General features: G+C 32.3%; 1 protein-coding gene across 2 annotated transcripts; it reads right to left on the reverse strand.

Moving 5' to 3' along the window:
* Positions 1 to 675: 675 nt before the first annotated feature.
* Positions 676 to 27423, reverse strand: LOC127730003 (poly(A) RNA polymerase, mitochondrial-like). 2 transcript variants are annotated; one of them, XM_052238010.1, is made up of 11 exons: positions 27270 to 27423; positions 25951 to 26049; positions 23499 to 23628; positions 14357 to 14514; positions 10627 to 10844; positions 8664 to 8900; positions 7935 to 8150; positions 6130 to 6341; positions 4190 to 4413; positions 2082 to 2213; positions 676 to 1191 (listed from the first exon to the last, which is right to left on the reverse strand). In XM_052238010.1, exons 1-11 carry the CDS (start codon positions 27415 to 27417, stop codon positions 785 to 787), a joined length of 2181 nt encoding a protein of 726 aa, XP_052093970.1. In that variant the 5' UTR covers positions 27418 to 27423; the 3' UTR covers positions 676 to 784. The 2 variants fall into 2 exon arrangements, with proteins under 2 accessions (XP_052093970.1, XP_052093969.1); XM_052238009.1 differs by having other exon boundaries at positions 23499 to 23631.

Here is a 27423-nt window from a genome sequence, read left to right on the forward strand (position 1 = left end):
GTTAATATGTCTTTTTGATTGAGTTAAGCCATTTCAAATGATATTTTATAGTGTGTCTTTCTATGTTGTAATGTTACACTACTATTTCAGGTTAGAATGAAGGTTGGCGCCTGTTAAAACGTTTAAATCTGCAGCATTTGTTTGCACCTGTCCTAAGTCAGGAACCTGTTTCAGTGGTTGTCCTTTGTTGATGTGGTTCTTAAATGTTTCTTGTTTTTTATATAGATTAGACCGTTGGTTTTCATGTTTGAATTATTTTACACTAGTCATTTTTGGGGCCCTTTATAGCTTACTGTTCGGTGTGAGCAAAGGCTCTGTGTTGAAGGCCGTACTTTGACCTATAATTGTTCACTTTTTACACATTGTGACTTGGATGGAGAGTTGTCTCATTGGCACTCATACCACATCTCCTTATTTCTATGTTCTACTGAAAATTTAATGAAATATATCTTCATAGTGAGAAAAACAATGCATCTTCAATGGTTGTATTTTGTAACTAGTTATTCTGAGAATGTCTGTATTTATCTTCATTTGCTAATTGGTTGGTTATATTTAATTTCATCAAAATTAATTGAAAACATTTGGCTTGTAGAAATTATTGCTCCTCATGTAAAAAAGTGGTTTTTGTGTTATTTGTTTTTTATTTGTTGGAGAGGGCTTTATTGAAACAATAAATCCTTTGTAGAATAACTGAAAGACCTCACTAATTTATTATAACACATGATTTTAATTATGAATGCATGCTGATGAACTTTTTGTCTTCCTCAGATTGTCTTTCTTTTTTTTAACTTGGTTCTGTTGGCAAAGTCACCTTTGTTGATGTGATATTGTCTATAATCCCTTCCACATCATCTTGATTTACTGTTTCCTGTATAACGTCATTTTCTTTAAAAAGTGATGAAATGTTAAAGGAATTGGATTTGACATTTTTTATTCTCTTTTCCAACAAATCATATAGCATTGGTGAGCTACCACAAATAATTTTGTGTCCTTCTTGTATTTCTTTTACAAGTTTATTGACATTTTGAGCATTTACATTCCTGCTAACATTATGTTCAACATCGAGAGGATTTTCTATGAATAATGCATTGAAAGTTTTCTTCTCCACCGGAACTCCTTCCACGACTGATATAGAATATTTCTCAAAGTCAAAATCTGCATAGAATTTGAAGAAATCTTGGAGTAAAGTTCCTGAAAGATATAACACAGTATTAAATATTTTCTTAGAATGTCAGGTGTTCTTCTTCTCATTTTCTCATTTCTATTGTTTACTATTTACTTAAATAGATATAAGGGCTATTCCATTAAAATGTATGTGGAAGGGTAGGAAGGGACTTTCAAAATATCCCTACAACCAAGAACCATTATTTAAATAATTTTGCATAATGGTAATAGACGCATAATGAAAAAAGACCCATGACCCACATTCAATAATTAAACTTCCCTTCCTACCCTCCTACATACATTTTAATGGAATAGCCCTAAGGTAATCTCTAGATGTCTTTCTTTTTATTTGTATTGACAGATTACTCTTTGAAAAAAAGTTGACCTAAAAGTGTTCTGTTTAGACCTTTTCAGATTTTGTTGCTGTGCAATATTTTATATACTGTATTTGATTCTCCACTTTTGGTCTAAAACATAAAAATAAATGTAGTTAAGTTTACAGCTCAAACCATTCTGAAAAAAATCATTGTAGCCTTGCAGCATTATCAGAACATTCCCGAGGCTGTTGTAATTGCAAAATAGGTGAATGGAAATTGTTTTATTGCATTAATATGTTGGTTTTGTGTTACTTTTTAATTTTTATCTATTCCTATTATTTTTTTTAAATGCAACATTTAAAAGTATTTTGTGGACTTATTTTTGAAACTTGCACAGTATCTGTAAAAGCCTGAAAAAAAACAAGGACACCCAGAATACATATATGTATATTGATATACTGAAACCACAAAAATACAATAAAAAGTGTTGCTTATAATCTATGAAAAAAGTTGTTGCAAAAAGAAGTAAATGATTCATTTAATAGCTTTTGAAAATGTTACTTAAGATGAAATACAGCTCTGTTATTAGAGAAAGCTTACCAACATCAGGAACAGATCCTTCCGGGCTTGTCTGATCTACACTCAATATTGATAGGTATTTCTTTTTTAAAAGATCTATGTTTGTAGAAAAGGAATAATCATTTCCATCATCTATGTATCTCTCTGTCTCAACTGCAATATGAATAAAGTGAATAAAAATTAATTTTGTTTTTGATGCAATTCTGGTCTCCAAATTTGACAGTCAGGCTTAATCACTTCATAATTTATATTACAATAATTCTTATCTTTTAAAAACAAATTACTTATTTACGTCTATTACAGGACAAAATTTGAGCTACATATTGTATTTCTCAACTATTTACATCTCCTGCAAATATGATAAGAACTGTCAGAAGAGTAGTTGCTTTTAAAAAAGCTTTGGGATCTTAACAAATTCCAACCAACAACTCTGTCATTCAGCTCCTTTTCAGAAAGAAAGAATACAGTTATGATGGTTTTATTAATTATTGTGATTTATAATTCTGAACTGATCCTTGTTTTAAAAGCTCATTCCTTTGTCCTGAAAAACCTTGTTTTCATTTCCAAATTTTCACATTCAATTAAGTTTTAGTGTTAGAGAATTTACATGCCCCTATGGATAATGGATATGGTGATGTCTTGGGTTTAGACAACAGATGTTCACCAATCAGCTATTGTATATGTATGATGCCTTACCAACTGAAATGACTCCTCAAAGTATTCTTACTGGTGAGTGCAACTGGTGGAAATCCTGAACCCTACAGAGTACATGAGTCCACCCCCGGTTTTATGTGGTAATTGTGTTGTTCAATCTTTAATTTTCTGTGTAGTGATTTGAGAACTGTTGTCTGGTCGTCTCTTTTTTTTATAAAAATAAGAAAATGAGGTATGATTGCCAATGAGACAACTCTCCACAAGAGACCAAATGACACAGAAATTAACAACTATAGGTCACCGTACGGCCTTCAACAATACAGAATGTGGCGGGGTTAAACTAGTTTGAAGGCGCCAACTTGTATGTTTTGTCTTTAATTATCCCCCTTGGTATCTTCTTTCCTTTTTTCTAGACACTTCAGTGTTTCTGTTGTTTCGTTGTCCAAATGTACTACATGTATTATATTGTATTGTTTATTTGCGTTATTCTCTGTCCGTAATGTTGTACTGTATTCATGTCATGTAATGGTGTCATTTTAGTGTTATATTTAACATTGCCATAAAAGTGCGAGGTTTGGCATGCCATAAAACCAGGTTCAACCCACCATTTTTTTCTTAAAATGTCCTGTACCAAGTCAGGAAAATGGCCATTGTTATATTGTAGTTCGTTTCTGTGTGTGTTACATTTTAATGTTGTGTTTCTGTTGTTTCGTAGTTCTCCTCTTATATTTGATGTGTTTCCCTCAGTTTTAGTTTGTAACCTGGATTTGTTTTTTTCTCAATCGATTTATGAATTTCGAAACAGAGGTATACTACTGTTGCCTTTATCTATAAATACAAACAAAGTGTGCATGTTGAAAACATGTCTTCTTTGTGTTGAGTGAATAACTGATAGCCAGGGTGATTATATGTGAGACTAGTTTATGATCCTGTAATAAAAAAACTACTGCTTATACAAAAACAAATGTTTTAGAGTAAATCACACATTATCACAAGCATACACTACAAAAAAATTACTACCAAGAGTGTTTTAACTTTAAATATCCAACTTTAGAAGGATTTTCTAACATATTGCATAATTGAGAACATGAAAAAGCATAGTATCATAAAAGCTTAACATATTTCTCCCCCCTCCCCATTTTAGTGGGGTTCATGTTGCTCTGTCTTTAGTTTTCAATGTAGTGTTTTGCGGACTCTATTTATAGCTTTTAATTTTTTAGTCACGGCATTGTTGGGTTTTTCTTCAACTTTTAATTTTTTTATTGTCCATTTGATGCTTTTTGCCTCTTTTTTACAGCATAAAAGAACCTTGATTCAAGATTAAAATACATTATCATTGCAAACAAAAAAGACAAAATATGAAAATGCTTAGCAGATATTAACATTGAGAGCACTAAAAACTAAACACTTACATAAAAGCCCAAATTACTTTGAATTTTTAATCTTTTATATATTTCAAGACTTGAATAACAAACCTGCTACTTCTTGCATCTGTCTAAAAGATGGCAACAGTTTTCTGTTCTGCAGATAAAATGCTGTCATCATGATAAGCATGAAGTTTGACATCCAAGGGCCAGGTTGAGTCTCTTTTGTCACACCTTTTGCACTAGCCCATTGTTTTATCACTGTTACTAACTGTCTAATTTCTGGACATAATTCTCCAAAAATGAACATCAATTCAGCCATTTTTACACCAGACCTATAATTAGAAAAAAAAGCGTCACAATTCATACATCTGTACTTAGTGTCTATTTTGTTGTGCGGGATGTATAAATACCCTGCCACGTCAGGTCTGTGTTTTTTTTAGATATTTTTCTGCTTTGTATCTCTCTGATGAGATAAGCCCTTTTCAACTGATTTTATAGTTTGTTCTTATGTTATACTGTTACACTAACGTCCCAAGTTAGGAGGAGGGTTTGGTGCCAACAAACTAGTTTAACCCCGCCACATTCTGTATGTGCCTGTCCTAAGTCAGGAGCCTTGAATTCAGTGGTTGTCGTTTGTTGCTGTATATCAGCAACAAACGACAACCATATTTGTTTTTCATTCATTGTTTTGTACATAAATCAGGCCGTTAAGTTTTCTCGTTTGAATTGTTTTACATTTGTCATTTCAGGGCTATAGCTGACTATATATGCGGTATGGGTTTATCTCATTGTTGAAGGCCGTACAGTGATCTATAGTTGTAAAATTCTATCTCATTTGGTCCCTGGTAGAGAGTTATCTCATTGGCAATCCTACCATATCTTCTTATTTTTATTGGATATTTTATTTAAGAATAACTTTAAAGGTAGAATGTGCATATAAACCAAGTCCAATCTATTCATAAGGGCTCATTTTTTACTGTCCTATAAATAAATTTATCCTGCAATCAGCCAACTATTGTACAAATAACAGGTACACAAATAAATGTTTGCTTTATTTGTACTTGTACAAATAAAGCTTCTGATACCCCTCTTCCATGTTGAGCAAGCGGTAATGTGGATATTTCTTTTTGCGTACCAGTTCATTTTGGGGTCCTCTTCGCGGTCCGCGTTTAAACTATGTGGATTTCTTTGAAAAATTAGAGACAATGATTTAGATTTTAACAACTAAAGTTTCAAGTGTTGGGTGTAAATTTCAGGATAAAAACAATATATGTATTCATTTGCACTTTTGGCCAATGTTAATTGAAAGTATTATATACATATCTTTTGTCTTCAAGATGAAGAACAGCAATACATATGGCATTTCTATGATTTATAATTTTTTTCCTAGCAGTCAATTATATTGTGTACATAAATCATCTTATTTATAATAATGCCACCATACATTAAAAAAAATTAAGAGAAGTAAGAGGGTGGTAAGGGTTAGTTTTGTGCAACGAGTTTCCAATTTTTATTTCACATGTTTTTCTGCTTGAAGCTCATTGTGTCCTGTGGAAATTAGTGAATAAGCAATATGCAAGCTATTTTTTATTTTAATTTGTTCATTGTGAAATAGCCATTTCATTTCTGGTTTGCCCGTGCACATTATCCCCATTTTAGGACTCTATCAAAATATTCATTGTAACATGGTATCCAGGACCACACTTTTAAATTGGGGGGGACTTCCTGCTTGTTTATTTAGAATGAAATGCAAAATACATGATAAACATGGGTGACTTCAAAATTTCCAAATATTTCTTGTTACTTTGTACAATGAATGTATAAACTGTTAAATAGTACAGCTATAATTTCTATTATACAAGATCTATTATCATAATATGATAATATGGTGATACAGCATGACAGACAGAACAATAATGAAATTCTGAAATAGGACAGTCTTCAATGGACCTATGCTACATGTGTAGCAAATTGGTCAATACAATTTTATTTGTTTTCGAACACAATTTCAAAGGTTGTATTTGACAAGTTTCAGTGTATATACTTACATTCCATTAAGTGAGATGTCACATTCTCTTCTGGTGTTGTTATGCTGAAATTTTACGATGGGAACCCGTGCATTCAGTATTTTATTAATTTTTCCACTTCCTGGTATGAATACCCATACCATATTACCAATTATATCTAGGAGATGTTGCTGCCATTCGCGTTCACTGTTAAATCGCTGGTTAGTTAAAAATTTTAATACATGAGCTTCTTCCTGAAATTACGGCAAATAAATTATGATAATGTCATTTGTGTCATGATTCTTTAAAAATCATGTTTGTGTGTATTTTTTTTCTAATGTGTGATTTCAGACTTTTTGATATCAAGTTTAATTATGAAATATGCACCTTTTACGTGCACTAAGCCTTAAATTTCTTATACACAAAATCGTATATCCTATGAATAATATTACTTCAATTGTACTGGTAATGTTACATATTAACACTTTAGTAAGTTCTATAGTTTTTCTATATGACAATTAATGAGGATTTCCCTGCATTAGCTCAGTGCCTGCATAAATTGAAAATAAGGTAAACATGAAGACCACTAACACTGTTTAGCTGATATGGCTTTTCCATATTTGATCATGAAAAGGACATTGTTGTTATAATTTCTAAAATCATCATCCCAGATAAACAAACAGTGCGGTGCTTTGCTTTTGCGCCAATTGGAATTTCATTTGCGCCAAAATAATCTTTCATTTGCACCACAAACCATATTTCATTTGCGCAAAAAATAAAGAATTTAATTTGCGCCAATAATACAGGTAAATACAGGTAAATAATATAAAAACAGTTTTATTCAAAATAGACTTTTAATAATAACTTTAAAACACAGTTTTCGATTGCATAATAAAACATATTCCTCCGAAATCAGTCATCGTAACCATAATGAAAGCACTATATACTGATACATTCTTAATAAAAGACTTTTCATAATAATGTTAAAACACAGTTTTGTTTTAAATTAACGAGATCATAAAACCTAAAAGAAAGCACTATATACTGGAGTAAAACCAAAAGTTTGTTCTGACACAAGACTTGTAAGCAACGGCTTGGATGTACTATGTACACTGGATAACATATATGCGTGGTCATAAAAAAATACAGACCTATTTCCTCTATATAAAAATAAGGAGATGTGGTATGACTGGCAATGAGACAATTGTCCACCAAAGTTCATATGAAGTGGATGAAAGCAGTTAAAGGCAAACGTACGGCCTTCAAAAATGAGGAAAACCTATACCGTATAGTCGGCTAGAAACAGCCCTGACATGAAAAATATGAAACAATTCAATTGAGAAAACTAACGGCCGGTTTGTCTCAGAATTGACAATGTCCATCTTGACACCTAGTTCAAACATGTGAACACTATATAGTTTTAAACCTAAGTGACTCTCAGTTTTATGTTAGAAATGAGTATGAACTTACTTAGTTACCCAGGGGGAATACTCTAAAAAAAATTCTTATTCACGATGTAGCAATGAATATTTATATATTACCGTTATATGTTACCTGTCAAATGGCGCAAATGTAGTTTTTATTTTTTGGCATAAATGAAATATATCGGGTAACCTTGTGGCGCAAATGAAAGATTGGATTTTGTAAAAATTTGCGCAAATGCAATGCACCCAAACAGGGTACACAAATTCAAATGATTTGTCATGATCAATGTTTGATTGTTTAAAACCCTTTTTAATGAACAGGATCTTCTTTGGCAGGGACAATTTCCACATCTTTACCAAAAATTCATGCAAATAGCCTCTCATTCCTCTAAAGGAATGAAACTATATTCAGTGTGTACTTACATTTACAGCTGACTTCTGTTTCAAGTCTAAAGCAATATCCAAATCACAGCCTGTATTTCCAAAACCATTTACACAAGATCCAAATAGGGAAGCATTACAATGTGGAAACATATTGGACAACATTTCTTTCAAAGTAGATGCAATGAAGTATTGGAGCCTAATATCAAATTCTGTCAATTTCACATTATTCCATAATAAATTTATTCCCTCTGACAGCTGCAATGAAATATACAAGGTAACTTTGAAAATTATCCTAGAATACCAGTATTTTTGACAATATCTTTTTTGAAAAATGTGAAAATTTCAACTTAATGAACAAAATTTGTATTGTTTAGCACACATTCGTACTGAAGATTTAGTTTGAGTCATGAGAAATTTCAACACATATTTGACTCAAACAGAGTACATTAACATAAATTACTGGGTTTTCAACATGGGGACCCAAGACAAATTTCGACACATATGGAATTTAAAGTCAATCAAGGTTAAGACAACAAGAGTCTACTAGTACTGTAGATGTGTTTTCTGCAAATGTAATTGTTCTGAAGTTGTGTACCTTTTTTTTCATTTTGTATTTTTTTGTCCTTTTTACGTAAAAATAGGTCCCTTAAAGAAAGCTGTTCAAATTTGAAAAAAAGCATTTAACAACTAATCAAAAACTAATTTTAAGAGAAAAAGTTATTGAATACACAAACATGTGAAGGGCTCACAACAAATTATAGTTCTCACCTGTGTATTTTGTTTTAATATTCCCAAATCAAAATTGTTTGGTTTAAAAATTTTCACTGATTTACTGTCTAATCTGTTTTCATCCATCAATGTCGTTTTTCCATGATCTTCTTTGAATAAATATCTTGTTCGAACTCTAACTGGGATTTTACTGAATGCATTGCCACGGAAATGTCCAACACCTCTGAATAACTTTTCTATACAATCTACATCTTTGAATTCTACTAACAAATGATCCTAAAATGGACATAAATCAGAGTTTTAAGAACTTTTTTGATTAAATTATGCATCAACGAAACTCACAAGGCAAATCATGGACTATCATCTATAGCATTGGTTTTTAAGACATTCCGAAGAGATTGATTGACTGATTGATTAACGCCACTTTCATCACACTTCTCTTTATCGTGGCAGCCATTTTTTATTAGGGAGGAAGCAGGAGTACCCAAGAGGATATGCATGATGTCCTGTTTATATAAGAAGATACTATTGTGTGATGGTTTTTATCTGTTTATTTTCATTGTTTGCCACTGATCTTGTAGAACTCTTTCCTTTCCTTTTTTTCTTAGCGAATGACCATACCAAAGATGTCATCATGTTTCAGACAGTATTCTCTCAGACTTGGGCACACATAATACAAATATAAAATCACATTGCAGTGAGATGAGAGATTATACTCCATGTTTAAGTCCTCACTGTGACTTTGAGATGAAGAACAGCAATTCCTATTCCTTTGCTTATGTTTTTGAATGTGTGTAGTGATTTTATCTCATGAATTGATACACCTGTCCATATCTTTTTTTTTCATTAAATGATATGTTTCAAAAAGTAAAATAAAGCTAAAAAACTTTAAATTTCAAAAGATTTCATGTAGTTAATTTTCTGAAAAATTTCTGCATTAGAGGAAATAAACAGAATAAAGAAAATGGTAGCATTAATTTTCATCAACTTGGAAAGGAGAAGGTATGATTTGGGACCAAATTGGCCCAAAAATCAAATATATATTTCAAACTATCTCAGATTATTAGAATTAAATGTTGAATGTATGTACTTTCATAAAACAATACTGTTTTGGTTAAAATATACCCTTTCCATGAATGATGCAGCAATGAAATGACATTTAATTCAGTAAAATGGTGAAATTATTCTGACTTTTACCTGCACATGCTTTTAGTCTTAGATACATAATTTTTTTATTAGTTGTTATTAACTTTGAACTAGCTGTCAGTAACTGTGATTACTCTCAGATCTGTACTTAGTGTTTTTTTTGTTGTGGGGATGTATAAATACCTGCCACTTCCAATTTGTGTTTTTGTTACTTGCAATTGTTTTCTGCTTTCATACCTGCCAACATTTCAAAATGCCCATGGGGGTTTAGCATGCAAGATGGCTCTCATTGTCCCACAAAACCTTTAAAGGGCCCTTCAAATTTATTTTAATGATGTTTATTTGCTTCTTCAAACTTTTACAATCATATACCCATGGTAAAATTGATTGTTTTGTTTTAAATTGTGGACAAAATTGCTCTTTTTAAATTTCCAATTGAGACTCCATGGGGGAAATCCCCCACAAATAGTGACAGTTGACAGGTAAGTGCTTGTATATATTGATCTGATGAGTTAAGCCCTTTTCAACTGATTTTTATAGTTTGTTGACCTTTGTTCATTAATTGTGCTGTTACACCACTGTCTCAGGTTAAGGGGAGGGTTGGACGCGTGTATCAAAAGTTTTGTAGTTTTATGAATCTATTGTCAGAGTTATTTCTTATTATATTTTTGTGTCGCCTAGAACTACATATTTTCTTTTTATTATAAAACCATTATTCAAGATTTTCATGCCACATAACAATACAATCATTAAATGTATTCAAATTATATAATATAAACATCATTACATGCTTTGAATTATTTAAACAAAAAATCCTTCAATATATACAACAATATACAGGAAAATTAATCCTTACTGGTTCTGAGTAACATGCACACTTGACTGGAACATTTTTGGACTTGAACTCATCTAACAAGTAAGAGACATCAGATTTTCCTTTGACCTTTATTAGAACTGAACGGCTAGCTTCATCAGATCTGCTTTTCTGGATTTGTTCAAACAGTGATAAATTCCCTTTTCTGCCATATTTTTTCTCACTGCTGATTTTCTCTCCCTTTTTCCTCTCTAATTCCACTAGAAAATATGTGGATAATTAAAATAACATAAGACAGAATATATTCAACAAGAAGCTCCAAGAAGCATAAATAGCCCTTCTGAATATCACCCAGTGAACTGTCATTGAAAAGCAAGTATGGGTGAACTGTTATTGCGAACCAAATAAAACTTTTCCATAGAGTCATCTCCTCTTGGTAAAGGTATTTAAACTTTTGTCAGTTCTATTGTCCCATTGAATAAATACAATAGCTATTGTTCTCTGTGTAGTTTATTCACTGGGACTTTAAAATTTCTTCTAAGAGAAATCCATCACTGATTGGCTAATTTACCTGGATAAAATCATTATCTTCTAAGTAGATAAAAATACATGTATCAACACACAAAACTGCATGTGATGTTGTATTTATTCAATATCAATAATATATTTTCAATCTGTTCAATGTAAACACTGATTTAAACATGATTAAAAGTTGATTTCTGACAATATTTTCAACATTGTTCCTATTGAAATAGGTTTTTTTGCACGTTTGACAAATAAAAACTGGAAAATTACTATTTAACTATTTATTGTAAAGCAACACTCAGACACAAATATGTGTAACATGACGATGTTTAAATTAAGGCCTTCTTAAATGTATATGGGAATTCCAATGGGGACTAACTGTGCACCTCTTATTGCGGACCTGTTTCTGTATTCTATTGTTATGAGTTACAATTTATGACTAAAATAAGCAAAGACTCATCGAAACAACATCTGATACAATAAAATGCTTCACTGAGCGCAGCCTGATACGATCGCAGAGGTCGAATCCTGAACAGTTGGGGCAAATTTGGATATAATATTCAAGCTTGATACTGTCTGAATTTTGATTGTGATCAAATTTTTGACATAATATAGGTTTCTGACACAAAATAAATGTGGTATCTCACAAAACAATTTTTCAGTAATACAGAGATTTCTTTCGTTAAAATCAAATACGTTGTTACATACACGAGCCAATTGAACAAGTTGAGATATTTAAACACCATAAGATGGTGACAAGGGAACGTCACCATCTAAAAATTCGTAAGGGTTCCGCGGAACCCAGTGTCTCGCCTACTTTTGCTGTTAATCGCAGGCTCAACAAAAATGAGGAAAAAAATAAATAAAAATATTCCTCTCTATACTATCTTTTGATTGTTAGTAGCTTCTGTCCAAGTTTGGTAAAAATCCAGGATAGTTTATAAATCTAATAAATGTTTTAAAAACTTAAACTGCAGACTGTATGTAATGTTAACTGGAAGAAAAACAAAGTCCATTTATAAGTAAAATACGGAAAAAATCAAACAAAATTTTAACAAAATTTTCTTCTAGATACTAGTTTTTAATTATAAACAAGCTTCTGTCCAAGTTTGGTACAAATCCAGGATAGTTTAAGAAAGTTGTTAAAATTTTAAAAACTTTAACCACTGAGTGAATGTAATGTTAACTGGCAGAAAAACTAATTCCATTTATAAGTAAAATATGGAAAAAATGGATTTTTTTTTTTACAAAATTTACTTCTGGATACTATCTTATGATCATAAACAAGCTTCTTTCCATGTTTGGTAGAAATCCAGGAAAGTTTAAGAAAGTTATTAAAATTTCAAAAACTTCAACCACAGAGTGAATGTAATGTTTCTTGGCAGAAAAACTAAGTCCATTTATAAGTAAAATACGGAAAAAATGGATTTTTTTTTTTTACAAAATTTACTTCTGGATACTATCTTATGATCATAAACAAGCTTCTTTCCAAGTTTGGTAGAAATCCAGGATAGTTTAAGAAAGTTATTAAAATTTCAAAAACTTTAACCACAGAGTGAATGTAATGTTTCTTGGCAGAAAAACTAAGTCCATTTATAAGTAAAATATGGAAAAAATGGAATTTTTTTTTACAAAATTTACTTTTGAATATTATCTTATGATCATAAACAAGCTTCTGTCAAAGTTTGGTAGAAATCCAGGATAGTTTAAGAAAGTTATTAAAATTTCAAAAACTTTAACCACAGAGTGAATATTTGTGGACGCCGCCGCCGACATCGACGCCGACGGAATGTAGGTTCGCTATGTCTCGCTTTTTCGACAAAAGTCGAAGGCTCGACAAAAATGGATAGTTAACAATAGGAAATGAAAAATCATCTCTTTTATCGTAAATTTTGGTATTAATCTTCCTGTTAAAGATATAGATATCAAGATCCAGGAAAGGGCAGTGTTCATTGTTAGTATAAGATTTATTTAAAGTCAGTTCAGCAGGATAAATCTCTTTAGTATACATACTGAAGTCGTCATTATTGAGATCTAATATTATCATCCAAATATCTAAAAGTGTTATTAAATTTTTATACGACCGCAAAAAATTTTTTGGGATCGTATAATGGTATGATGTCGTCACAAAAACTGGTCTTTTCGGACTCTGAGCAGTTTGAAGTGAAACTAGTCAAAACACTTACTAAATTTTATCATCAGTACAAGGACATCATTCGTAAATATAAATCAACATGCAGACATCTTATATGTTCAGGTATTTCACATCCAATCTTTTATGGTAATATTCTATACAAAGCACAAAAATGTCGTTATTCACCTCAAAAGCTAACCAAACCTATAAACAGACTTATTCAGAAGGGATATACACATGTAGTTACCATACTGTTGTCAGGTCATTAAAGATGGCATATTTATGTACTAATATTGATTCACTCATAGGTTTTTTGCATCAGAAATAAACACATATTCTTAAACCAGTTGTTGGCATGATACGGGTTATGTTCTTCTCATATATTTTAAGATGGTATGATACTAAACCCATAACGGGAGGGATTGTGCTTGATTTTCATATGATGAAGACATAATCTTTCAATCAGTTTAATTGAGGTCTCGAGCTGGCATGTCAGTAACTGCTAGTAGTCTGTTGTTAATTCATGTATCATTGTCATAACTTAGTTTCTTCTGTTACCTATTCTGACATCGGACTTCTTTTAAACTGAGTTTTACTGTGCGTATTGCTGTGTGTTCGTTTATTCTACATTGGCTGGAGGTATAGAGGGAGGGTTGAGATCTCACAAAACATGTTTAACCCCGCCGCATTTTTGCGCCTGTCCCAATTCCGGAGCCTCTGGCCATTGTTAGTCTTGTATGTTTTTTTAATTTTAGTTCATTTATATGTTTCGGAGTTATTGTGACATACTTTTTCACTGAACTAGTACATGTACACATTTTTGTTTAGGGGCCAGCTGAAGCCCGCCTCTGGGTGTGGGATTTTCTCGCTGTGTTGAAGACCCATTGGTGGCCTTGGGATGTTTTTTAATCTTTGGTTGGGTTGTTGTCTCTTTGACACATTCCCCATTTCCATTCTCAATTTTATAACTAAACAAACACAAAAAAAATGCAAATTTCAACCAGTAATGTCTTGGTCAAGGCTGTGAAATACTAGGCAGTATTGCTGTTGAAGTGAGAGGAAAAAGTACAGATTAAGTCTGGACAAATTCAGGATTACCAATAGATAAACTACCTGCTTGCAGCAGAGATTCTGTTTGATGCTGGCTTAAGTCTACAATTTTCATATTGGAATGAAAACCATTAATAGTGATTTTACCATGTCTTTTTTGTATCTTCTGAGCTTCTTGTAATTGTGATTCAGTATCAAACTTTACAAAAGCAGTTTTTAACCTACAGATACAAATAAATATAAACTTAAAAGTGACACCTATCTGGTCAGACCTCTGTGTATTAAACTGAAAACTTGTTTAAATATATAAAAAAAGAGATGTGATATGATTAATAAACATGAATTAAAATATAAAAATAAATATGATGTGCCTGTCGCTTTTTCAAAGAATAAAGTTCAATAACTTCTCAATGTCATATCAGAAATTCATGAAAAACTTAAAGGGAGGTTATCTTAATAGATATAAACCCGTCACCAAAGTTTCATGATAACTGCTCAAAGCATTGACCAAAAACTGAAAAATACCCCCTTTATTTATGAATACAATCACATAACTCCGAAACGTAAAATCTAACATTTATAAAAATCGAAAGGGAGCTTACGTCAATAGATATAAACAATTCACCAAAGTTTCATGAAAACTGCTGAAAGCATTTTTGAGTTATTGTCCGAAAACTGGAAAAAAAAAACTTTTTTTAATGAATATATAAACTGTTAACACAGAGATATGTCTCGCCTATTTGTTATTTTGATAATGCAAATGTTGAAATTAAAATTACAATACTTTAACATGTAAGTTATGCAAATATTCAAAGTCAATGAACCATGACTGAATGTACAGGGCTAAACAATCTCCATGGAAATGAAATGTGCCAATGCTAATACAACTGTTAACCAAATACCATTGACTTTCATAAGTCGTTACTTTAAAAAAACCTAAACACAAACATTAACTTGTAAACTATGTAAAAGTTTTAAAGTCAATGAACCATAATTAGGGGATGGGGTTATATAATCTATATGGAAATGAAACTTGCAAATGACCGCATATCATTCACTTAACATTAGTGGTTCATCTTAAACTGACCTTATCACAAACTAATACATTGTGTAATACATGTAAACTAAGCAAAAGTTTCAAAGTCAATAGACCATGACTGAGGGGTAAGGACCAAATATTCTCCATGGAAATAAGATGTGCTAATGCTTCTACAACTGCATACCAATTATCATTGACCTACTACTAACAGTTACCCTTAAACTGACCTAATCACAAACTAATACATGTAAACTAAGCAAAAGTTTTTAGTGTCAATAGATCATGAATGAGGAAGCGGGGCCAAATAATCTCCATGGAAATGAGATATGCCAATGCTTATACAACTGCATACCAAATATCATTGACCTACCACTAGTGGTTCCCCATAAACTGACCTAATCACAAACTAATACATGTAAACTAAGCAAAGTTTCAAAGTCAATAGACCTTGACTGAGGGGGCGGGGCCAAATAATCTCCATGGTAATAAGATGTGCCAATGCTAATACAACTGCATACCAAATATCATTGACCTACCACTAGTGGTTCACCATGAACTAGACCTAATCACAAACTAATACATTGTTGACGCCACAGTTAGCCACTGCCGCCGTCAGCCACTGCCGCCGTCGCCAACACCGGAAACATCATACCTTTGTCTCGCTTTTTGACTCTGCCAAGGCAAGACAATAAAACCCCATAACTCGGAAACGTAAAATCTAAAATTTATAAAAATCGAAAGGGAGCTCATGGCAATATATGTAAACAATTCACAAAAGTTTCTTGCTAATTGGTGAAAGTGTTTTTGAGACATGGCACTATACCTGGACAAATGTTAACATTAAACTGACTCTAGGCAGACCAGTCTTTGCACTAACTAAATGTTGTATGTTTAACAGAGAAGCGGCAAATATCAATTTTAAAATCTTCAGTTTGACCTAGTGGGATATCGTCTATGACTCCCCAAATCTCTAGTGAGCACATGCCACTATTAGAACACCCAGGTGGTCACTTCTAGTTTGAAATTACAATAAAGACAGAAATCAACCATAAATGACATTAAACTAGAGGCTCTCAAGAGCCTGTGTCGCTCACCTGTATTTACTGATGCTTTGGAAATCATGTAAAATAAGGTTAAAATCATAATTAATAGTATTAGATATTAGATATTATAATGATATCTAAGATAATAACAAAAAACTGCAAAATTTGTGTAAAATTACTAACTCAGGGGCAGCAACCCAACAACGGGTTGTCGGATTCGTCTGAAAATTTCAGGGCAGATAAATCTAAATCTGATGAACATTTTTGCCACCTGTCAGATTTGCTCTAAATGCTTTAGTTTCAGAGATATAAACCAAAAACTGCATTTTACCCCTATGTTCTATTTTTAACCAAGTCGGCCATGATGGTTGGAAGGCGGGGTCATCGGACAAATTTTTTAAACTAGATACCCTTATAATGATTATGGCTAAGTATGGTTAAATTTGTCTCAGTAGTTTCAGAGAAGAAGATTTTTGTAAAAGATTACAAAAATTTACAAAAAATTGTTAAAAATTGACTATTAAGGGCAATAACTCCTAAAGGGGTCGACTGACAATTTTGGTCATGACAACTTATTTGTAGATCTTACTTTGCTGAACATTATTGCTGTTTACAGTTTATCTCTATCTATAATAATATTTAAGATAATAACCAATAAAATGCTCCGCAGGGCGCAGCTTGATACGACCGCAGAGGTCGAACCCTGAACAGTTGGGGCAAGTATGGACACAACATTCAAGCTTGATACAGCTCTGAATTTGGATTGTGATTAAATATTTGACACAGCATAGGTTTCTGACACAGAATGAATGTGGTCTAAGAACTTAAAAATTTTCAATTGGACATTCACCTATTATGGTCCAATATCCAAAATCTAAATACATGGTTAGATTCAGCATATCAAAGAACCCTAAGAATTCAATTTTTGATGAAATCAAACAAAGTTTAATTTTGGACCCTTTTGACCTCAATGTGGACAAAGTTGATAACGGGGCCCAAAAATCAAAAATCTAAATACATGGTTAGATTCAGCATATCAAAGAACCCCTTATATTCAATTTTTGTTGAAATCAAACAAAGTTTAATTTTGGACCCCGATTTGGACCAACTTGAAAACTGGGCCCATAATCAAAAATCTAAATACATGTTTAGATTCAGAATATCAAAGAACCCTAAAATTTCAATTTTTGTTAAAATCAAACTAAGTTTAATTTTGGACCCTTTGGACCTTAATGTAGACCAATTTGAAAACGGAACCAAAAATTAAGAATCTAAACACACGGTTAGATTCGGCATATCAAAGAACCCCAATAATTCAATTTTTGACGAAATCAAACAAAGTTAAATTTTGGACCCTTTGGACCTCAATGTGGACCAATTTAAAAACGGGGCCCAAAATCCAAAAACTTAATACACGGTTAGATTCAGCATATTAAAGAACCCCAAGAATTCAAGAATAAAACCCCATTGAAATTGATCAAGTTATAAGCAATTTATACGAAGTATCTTCTTTTGCACAATACTGTGCAATTGAATATTTCTTGCTATTGCGCCATACTGTACAATTGACAATTTCTTGCTATTGTGCAATATTGTGCTATTGGATATTTCTTGCTATTGCGCAATACTGTGCAATTGAAGATTCTTGCTATTGCGCAATACTGTGCAATTGAAGATTTCTTGCTATTGTGCAATACTGTGCAATTGAAAATTTCTTGCTATTGCACAATACTTATTATATAATAACTTACACATCCTGTTTGGTGTGTATCTCCTACCATATCATTATTATTTGCTTTTAAATATAAATCAGTAATAACCAACTTAAAATGGAAAATTTTAAAAGAAAAAAAAGAAGGAAAAACAGAAAAAAAAAGAAAAAGAAAAAAATCCCCCCCCCAAATTTTTTGAACCCCCTTATGATTCATCACCCCCAAACTCAATCCCAGCCTTCCCTTTGTGGTATGGTACCTTGCAGTACAATTTCAGAGAGATCCATACATTTGAACACAAGTTATTGTCTGGAAACTAGAAAAATGCTTATTTTTGGCCCCTTTTTGGCCCCCAATTCCTAAACGTTTCAGGCAATTACCCCCAAACTCAATTCCAGCTTTCCCTTTGTGATATGGAACCTTGTAGTACAATTTCAGAAATATCCAAACACTTACACACAAGTTATTGTCATGAAACTAGGAAAATGCTTGTTTTTTGCCCCTTTTTTGGCCCCTAATTCCTAAAATTTTGAGACAATTACCCCCAAAATCAATCCCAGCATTCCTTTTGTGATATGGAACCTTGTGGTACAATGTCAGAGATATCCATACACTAACACACAAGTTATGTCTGGAAGTTACAAAAATGCTTATTTTTGGCCCCTTTTTCCTTTACTGTTGGTACCATAACCCCCAAAATCAAACCTTCCTTTTGTGATATTGAACCTTGTGGTAAAATTTCATAGAGATCCATTCACTTAAACTAAAGTTAGAGTGCGAAAACCAATGTGTCTTCGGACAACGCCGGACGACGCCAGACAACGACGACGACGACGACGCCAACGTCATAATTTTTGCGGTCGTATAAAAACTGCAAAATTTCCTTAAAATTACCAATTCAGGGGCAGCAACCCAACAACAGGTTGTCAGATTTGTCTGAAAATTTCAGGGCAGATAGATCTTGACCTGATAATCAGTTTTACCCATGTCAGATTTACTCTAAATGCTTTGGTTTCAGAGATATAAGCCAAAATCTACATTTTACCCCTATGTTCTATGTTTAGCCATGGAGGCCATCTTGGTTGGTTGGCGGGGTCATCGGACACATTTTATAAACTAGATACCCTAATGATGATTGTGGCCAATTTTGGTTAAATTTGGCCCAGTGGTTTCAGAGGAGAAGATTTTTGTAAAAAGCTAACGACGACGGACGCGAAGTGATGAGAAAAGCTCACTTCGCCCTTCGGGCCAGGCGTGCTAAAAAATCAAGCAATATTATTTGAAATGTTTTGAAAATGAAGACAGGTAACATTAAATAAAATGCTCCGCTGGGCGCAGCTTGATACGACCGCAGAGGTCAAACCCTGAACAGTTGGGGCAAATATGGACACAACATTCAAGCTTGATACAGCTCTAAATTTGGATTGTGATTAAATATTTGACACAGCATAGGTTTCTGCCACAGAATGATTGTGGTCTAAGAACTTAAAAATTTATGATTTACCTATTCAAACCATATCGTTATTATTTGCTTTTATATATAAATCAGAAATAACCAACTTAAAATGGAAAATTAAGAAAAAAAAAAAGGAAAAAAATCCCCCCCCCCAAATTTTTTGAACCCCCTTATGATTCATCACCCCCAAACTCAATCCCAGCCTTCCCTTTGTGGTATGGTACTTTACAGTACAATTTCAGAGAGATCCATACACTTGAACACAAGTTATTGTCTGGAAACTAGAAAAATGCTTGTTTTTTGGCCCCTTTTTGGTCCCAAATCCTTAACGTTTATGGCAATTACCCCTAAACTCAAACCCAGCTTTCCCTTTGTGATATGGAACCTTGTAGTAAAATTTCAGAAAGATCCATACACTTACACACAAGTTATTGTCCTGACACTAGAAAAATGCTTTTTTTTTGGCCCTTTTTGGCCCCTAATTCCTAAAATTTTGGGGCAATTACCCCCAAAATCAATCCCAGCCTTCCCTTTGTGGTATGGTACCTTACAGTACAATTTCAGAGAGATCTATACACTTGAATACAAGTTATTGTCTGGAAACTAGAAAAATGCTTGTTTTTTGGCCCCTTTTTGGCCCTTATTCCTAAACGTTTAGGGTAATTATCCCCAAACTCAATTCCAACTGTCCCTTTGTGATATGGAACCTTGTAGTACAATTTCAGAAAGATCCATACACTTACACACAAGTTATTGTCATTAAACTAGAAAAATGCTTGTTTTTTGCCCCTTTTTTAGCCCCTAATTCCTCCATGAGGCAATTACCCAAAAAATCAATCCCAGCATTCCCTTTGTAATATGGAACCTTGTGGTATAATGTCAGAGAGATCCATACACTAACACACAAGTTATGTCTGGAAGTTACAAAAATGCTTATTTTTGGCCCCTAATTCCTTAACTGTTGGTACCATAACCCCCAAAATCAATCCCAACCTTACTTTGTGGTATTGAACCTTATGGTTAAATTTCATAGAGATCCATTCACTAAAACTAAAGTTAGAGTGCGAAAACCAATGTGTCTTCAGACGACCACGACGACGACGCCAACGTCATACCAATATACAACCGCAAAATTTTTTTGCGGTCATATAAAAATCAATAAGAAGAAAAAGTTCTTTTACAACTTAAGATTACTCATACAAGTGGTAAATAAGTTCTTTGAAAGTGGTCAGTTCTGTTTGAAGTTTTCCAGGAATTATAAAATGTTTGCTCCATATTGAAATAAATTTTACTCAGGTAAAACAACTTCCTTTATCTGACTGTACAATAGATTTGGCTGAGCTCTCCCTGATCATTTAAAAAAAAAAAAAAAAAAAACTTTTTTAAGACAATTATTAATAGAATTAACATAGAATTGACAGCTTTCAAGAAAATCATTTAAAATGATAAAATTTCAGTTGTGAATGTATAAAACCAATGGTACCTTAACACTTGTACATTAAGCCAAGATTTTCATTTTTTAGTAAAATTTTTTTGGCCTACTCAATACTTTATCAGTCAGAGATATAACTCTATAGGGTTATTACAGAAAATAACTTGTGTGTGTTATTACAGATACTTTCATGAGTTGTCTACTCTTTATTCCTTAAATTTTCTTAATCTGTAATAACATATGTTTGTTATTAGTAAAATAAATCAATTTATAGTGGGCTCTAGGGAACTCCTGAGACTTTGCGCAGAAACTAAATGCATAGCCTTGATAACTAATTCTTTAATTAAATTAATTACATTTTTATTAACCATGGTTAATCAATGAGACGAGGCTTTTAAGGGATAAACTTAGCTGTAATAACAAGGCTTAGTTATTAAAGGAATTTAACTTAAACTATGATACACTTGGGAATTACTGGGAAGCTTGCGCAGAACCTCTTTACATGCTCTGATCATTATTTCTTACAATAAATTAAAATACATTGTAATCAAGCATGATGTATGTCTGAGCAAATGCTTTGGAGTGATATAGAGAAGCTGTGATAACACCCTTTAGTTATTACAGGCAAATTTTTCTGTAATAACATAGGTGTACTATGCAAAATTGACAAACTATGAACTGTTATATCTTTCTATAGTTAAGTATACATAAAGACAATAGTAATATCAATAGAATTTGTGCACATTTTAACTAAACTAATGATGTATATTGTCCCTTTGAAACATGTAACATACATGTGTTATCGCAGTTCTTTGATTTTTTAGTCCACAATAACAAATGCATGTTATTTTTCTGTAATAACCCTATAGAGTTATATCCCTGACTGTTTATAATGAAAATATTCTACATGAACAGTGTTCCAGCTAGGATTTCAAAATGGCAGGGGGCCAATCATGAAAAGGGCACTTTAGCACGCTGATTGATAATTCAAAAATGGCATGTCAAACATTGTCTTTTATTATGTTAACAGCAGGGTTTCAGCTATAATTTTGAGGGCTTAAGTAACTTTTGAGGAAATGAAAATCAACCTTATTTTGGGTAACAGCAAGGGACCCAGGACGTACATTACTAGCTATACATATGCCTAAGTCCTTCAAGGACCAGGATCTTTAAAGGCCTTAGGCATGCTACAAATGTAGGCAGTTATTGCATGATTTGACTGATGTGATGCTTAAATATGAAGATTAGCACAAGGACCTGAAAATCTAGTTCACAATTTCACTTCAGTTATTATCAAGGGACATTCCTGATAAAAAAAGTTGGGTTCCTCTTTTTTTTTAAATCAGGAATCACAGCATAAATGAATTGTAATGACTATTTCACTGCATAATCATTATCCCTGTAAAAATGTTTCAATTGATGTTTGGCATTCATTTTATAAACTTGGAATGATTATAATGACTGTATATTTTAAATTTATCAAGAATAGATCACATTTCCTTACTTTATTTATACGAAATGAAAACAGCAAGTGACAAGAGGATAATAAATTCAGAATTAATCCAGATTCATCTATGGATTGGTTCGTTTTTAACAAAAAGGCAGGAAATTATCATTTTTTAAATTAAGTTGCTCAGTTAGAAATATATTTGTCTCATTTACTTTGATACTACATGTACTAAATGATTTCGTATTTTACGTTTTAGTGTCTATCAAATTTATACATGTTATAAGAACACTTTCACACATGCTCAGTACATGATAAAGAAAGCACCTGCTTGACTCTTGAAAATGTTTTTGAAGGTTTGGAATAAAGTTTTATCTTTTTAATCGAAATTGTCGAAAGATTTTGATGAAAAGTTATATAAAATGTGATGAAACTAATTCAAACAATCTGCAAATAGTGATAGTTTGAGAAATTTTGAAATTAAAATGTGAACTGTCCGGGGGAAAAAACATTTTTTTTTAATTGATTAAACTACATTGCATGAAAACATCTATGGATAAACAAACTGCAAATTGTGGTCGTTTAAGAAATATTGAAATTGAAATCCCGACTGACTGCTTTTACTGGGGAAAATAATTATAATGGTCAATAATGAGGTTTATTAATTAGCAGATTAGTGACCCATCCTATGGCGATAATGGGATTACCTGTAATCACAACTTATAACACCTGCTGTAAATGTTTATTAGCTGAGGGTCATAAACTTGTCAGAAACATGAAGACAGGTAGAATTATAGTATTTTCATTAAAATAATACGACAATAAAGGTATGGACTTGCGAAAAAGGGCAGGGCGTCAGTCAGGAAAGGGCAGATGGACCGCCCTGTTAAAATGATCAAGCTGGAACACTGATGAATATCATTGAAGTGTCACACAGCCGAATACTTGATAATAGTTTAACGTGATTAAACATCGTTAAAGTGGAGTTGAGAAATCTGAGTGCTAAAAGATTTATATCTTTAAGCTTATGTTTTTTTTCCGCTAGCAACTGAATAAAATTCATTTGAAATACTTACATTTTCCCTTCAACATCTAAAGGTTGAAAATGGATATCAGCTGCAAAAGGGAATATCTTCATCAATTTTTCTTTTGAAACATTATTTAAAACTCTCCAAATTTGTAGAACTTTCTGTACTTCAGTTGTGCCTGCTAAAAAAATAATGAATTATTTGTATATTTGTAAATTCATTACAATCATGACAATGGTAAAAGTGTCCATGGAAAGCAAACAAAAAATGTGCTTTCAATAACTTTAATAATAAATAATAAAAAGTACCGTGCAAACATAAGTGTGTAATAAGACCTTTTATCGGTCATCCCACTGTCAGTATCAGCTCTTAATAAAATTTTCATGGCTTTGTGATGTCAAATATGTTGACCAAGCCTTAATAACTTTGAACCGGCCTTAATAACTTTGACCCAGACATATCACAAACGTCATAATGAATAAACCGTCCTTGTAAAAGTTTGACCCAAGCTTATCACATCATCTTCCAGTTTGCTGGTGAAACAAAGAAAACACTTGTTTCTATCATGTAAATCGATTATCTGGTTGTCTGCATATTTATATTGTAAAATATCAGCTGCTTGAAACAATATGAAGCCTTTTTGAAATCGTTCACTGAGCTTACTCAACAAAAAGCTTCATATTGTGACTCGCAGCTGATATTTTCAATATCAACATGCAGACAACCTGATAATTGGTACGTCTCTAAGGCATAAGAGCTTGTTTTCAGTATCTGTGATAGAATGGAAAGTATAGTTCAGTTTATTCATGTATTTGTGCATTATTTCAAAGGTGGTATTCTTGATTTAAAAGGTTTTTTCTTTGCAAAAAATTTATTTTGTGCTCGGAAAAGTCTTTGTCCGACTCCAAATTGACTGTTCTATGATGTTAAATTCCTCTACTACTCATCTACAGTTAGGCCAACAGATATTTATTACCAATGCATCTCTCCAAATGTTAAAGGAATTTTCATTTGGACCAAATATGGCTCCCAACGCACTTACTCCTTTTATAAATCAACAATCATTTGCCAAGAAGGAGAAGATCTTACAGGGATATTTCTATATGTATGCATTCACTTCTAAAACTCTACTAGAAATGAAGAAAAATTCTCAAAATTTTAATTGAATATTCAGCTAACAGATTGTAAATAAAAAATATTTTAAATCAAGATAATCAGAGGTTTATGTTGACTTGTTCAAAAAGGAAAAACCTGAACTAAAAACTTCTCTTGTTCTTTTTTTTAATTTATGTAAAAAAGGGAATTAAAAAAATTTAATAAATTTACCTATTAACTGATAGAAGGTAAAGTACTAAATGTACATGATGTATTTGTACAGGTACATATCTATGTATTGTAAAATTACACATACCTTTGAACATGTTGAAATACATTTGTAAGAAGAATAACTTATGATATTGAAATAGAAACTGAAAAATATATCAGTCAGGGGACTTACTTAAATGAGTGATTTTCTAAATCACTGATTCAAGTAACATTATGTCCATAAAGGTTGGAAGTAAGAGTTGTCTTTCTTTAATAATCACCTATTTAAGTAGTACAAAGTGATTTAAATTTAATGTACCACTAAATATAGAATACTAATGATCCAGGGACTAATTATGTTGCTAAAATTATCAGAACCAAAATCTGTGTTGATAGGATGACCGGGTCATGTCAGGTGATGACCTTGTACTAAATCTAGGATAATGACATAAAAATCACTTGTTTAAGTATCATACCTCAATTTCCTTCCAAAAAATCACTTCTTTAAGTATCATTATTTTAATAACCCCCACTAATTTCAACGACCCCGAACAGTGAAATTTTGATCGCGAACAGTAGAATTTTGTTACACAATCTATAAGATGAAACCTTGAATTTTACAGGAAAAATACTCCCACTGCTGGGAAAAATCTGTTAAGAAGTATCAGTTCATTATGTAAAGCCATTTTTATAGCATTTTTCAACTAAAATAGAATTTGCAGCTAAATGATTGCATCAAAGGCATAAACCTTGATGCTTAAAAGAAGCAAAAAGTTCATTTTTTTCAATTTTACTAATGAAAAGATATTATCTAAACCTATGTGTTTAAAATTTTGGTAAAACTACAAAATCACAATTTGTGACAAAACTTCAAATTTGCTACTTAAATAAGTGATTTAAAAATCACTCATTTCAATAAGTCCCCTGACTGTATATAATCCTTCACAAAATGATATGGTAGATTCAGAAAAAATTGATTTTATTAATGTAAAACATATATATATGACGGGACATGCAGGATTAATATTTATAGAAAGTTCTTTTAATATAAATTCAGTATTCAATTTCCGCTACAATATTGGTTTACTTTAAGTGTAATAGATAAATATCAATACAAACTACAGGGATTTACAATAATAATTGAAGTTTGTGAACACATTAATTTCTTAATTTGCAATATTAGTAGAACATGCACCCTGAGGGACAGTTTTAGATCTCTCTTCCTGTTGGAAACTGCTGGTAATTTCTGTTGTAACTCCATCTGGTACTGATTCATGCACAAAAGATTCTGGATCTGTCATAAATAAAAAAATATCTTTATTTAAAACGGCTTGTCTGCTGAAAGCAATTCAAAGATCTAATGTACAAAACTTCAAATGACTAGAGATAAAAAAAATATATGATGTCATTACACTAAATCCATTGGATGTTGGATGTGTACTGATTGATTTTTCAGTCTTAGATACATGATTTTTTATTAGTTGTTATTGGCTTTAAACTAGCTGTCAAGTACTCTCAGATCTGCACTTAGTGTCTTTTCTGTAGTGGGGTTGTATAAATTCCCTGCCACATCTGGTCCGCATTTTTGTCAGTTATTTTTCTGCATTGAATCGTCTGATGAGTTAAGCCTTTTTCAACTGATTTTTAAAGTTTGTATTTATGTTGTACTGTTACACCACTGTCCAAGGTTAGGAAGAGGGTTTAGCGTGCCAGCAAACATGTTTAACCCCGCCACATTCTGTATGTGCCTGTCCCAAGTCAGGAGCCTGTAATTCAGTGGTTGTCGTTTGTTGCTGTATATCATATTTGTATTTCTTTCATTGGTTAATATATAAATCAAATCGTTAGCCTTCTCGTTTGAATTGTATTAAATTTGTTATTTCGTGGCCTTTTGTAACTTACTGTGAATTATAGGTTTTGCTCATTGTTGAAGGCTGTACAGTGACCTATAGCTGTTAACTTCTATGTCATTTGGTCTATGGTGGAGAGTTGTCTCAATGGCAATCATAACACATCTTCTAATTTTAATAGATATAATTTTTCTAAATTCGCTCAAAATCATGCACTTTCATACATGTAAATGTAGGAAGGCATCACAGCAAAAAAGCAAAATTGCCTTTCAAGATGTCATAAATAATTATTTGGGCTATGTCAATAGTACTATTAGTAGCAACTTTTGTTTAGCAACTTTTCCAGCAAATGAATAAGTTGCTAGATTGATTCCTCTGAAAAACAGCATCTTCCAAGAGATCAAGCTAAAAAACAACCAGGTATTCAGAACAGTTGATAACAAAAAGTTGTTGCCTTTTAACACGTTTGAGTAATCATTGAACTTTGCAATAACAGTTCAATAAAAAAACCAAAAATCTCTGTTTTGCACAGTTAATTCATATCCGATTTGGGATGTTATATCCAAAACGGGATATTATAACCCTTTTGGGAGATAATTTATCTCCAACCTGCGGAAAGGTCAAAAGGGTCCTTGCCAAAATGGGGATACAGTAAATAATTTACCACGATTTTCTTTTGATTTCGATATCCCTTTTTCAATGGTATTTTTGCCTCTGTCCAATTGATACAACAAGCCATGTCGTCTTATTTGCGGTCTTGTCAACCAATTTGAGCAAATTCTTGCCGTGAAACTCAACATGGGCGCAGACATCTTGAA

This window comes from Mytilus californianus, unplaced genomic scaffold, assembly GCF_021869535.1.
Source record: "Mytilus californianus isolate M0D057914Y unplaced genomic scaffold, xbMytCali1.0.p SCAF_2, whole genome shotgun sequence".
NCBI classification, from domain to species: domain Eukaryota; kingdom Metazoa; phylum Mollusca; class Bivalvia; order Mytilida; family Mytilidae; genus Mytilus; species Mytilus californianus.

Bases quoted from the DNA above. Each gene is read 5' to 3' on its own strand.
- LOC127730003 (XM_052238009.1), bottom strand. From the start codon at position 27,417: ATGTCTGCGCCCATGTTGAGTTTCACGGCAAGAATTTGCTCAAATTGG. The intron at 8,151-8,663 runs GTGAGAACTATA...ATTTCATTGCAG, and splicing joins TATTAAAACAAAATACACAG to CTGTCAGAGGGAATAAATTT. The intron at 6,342-7,934 runs GTAAGTACACAC...CCGTAATTTCAG, and splicing joins AACAGAAGTCAGCTGTAAAT to GAAGAAGCTCATGTATTAAA.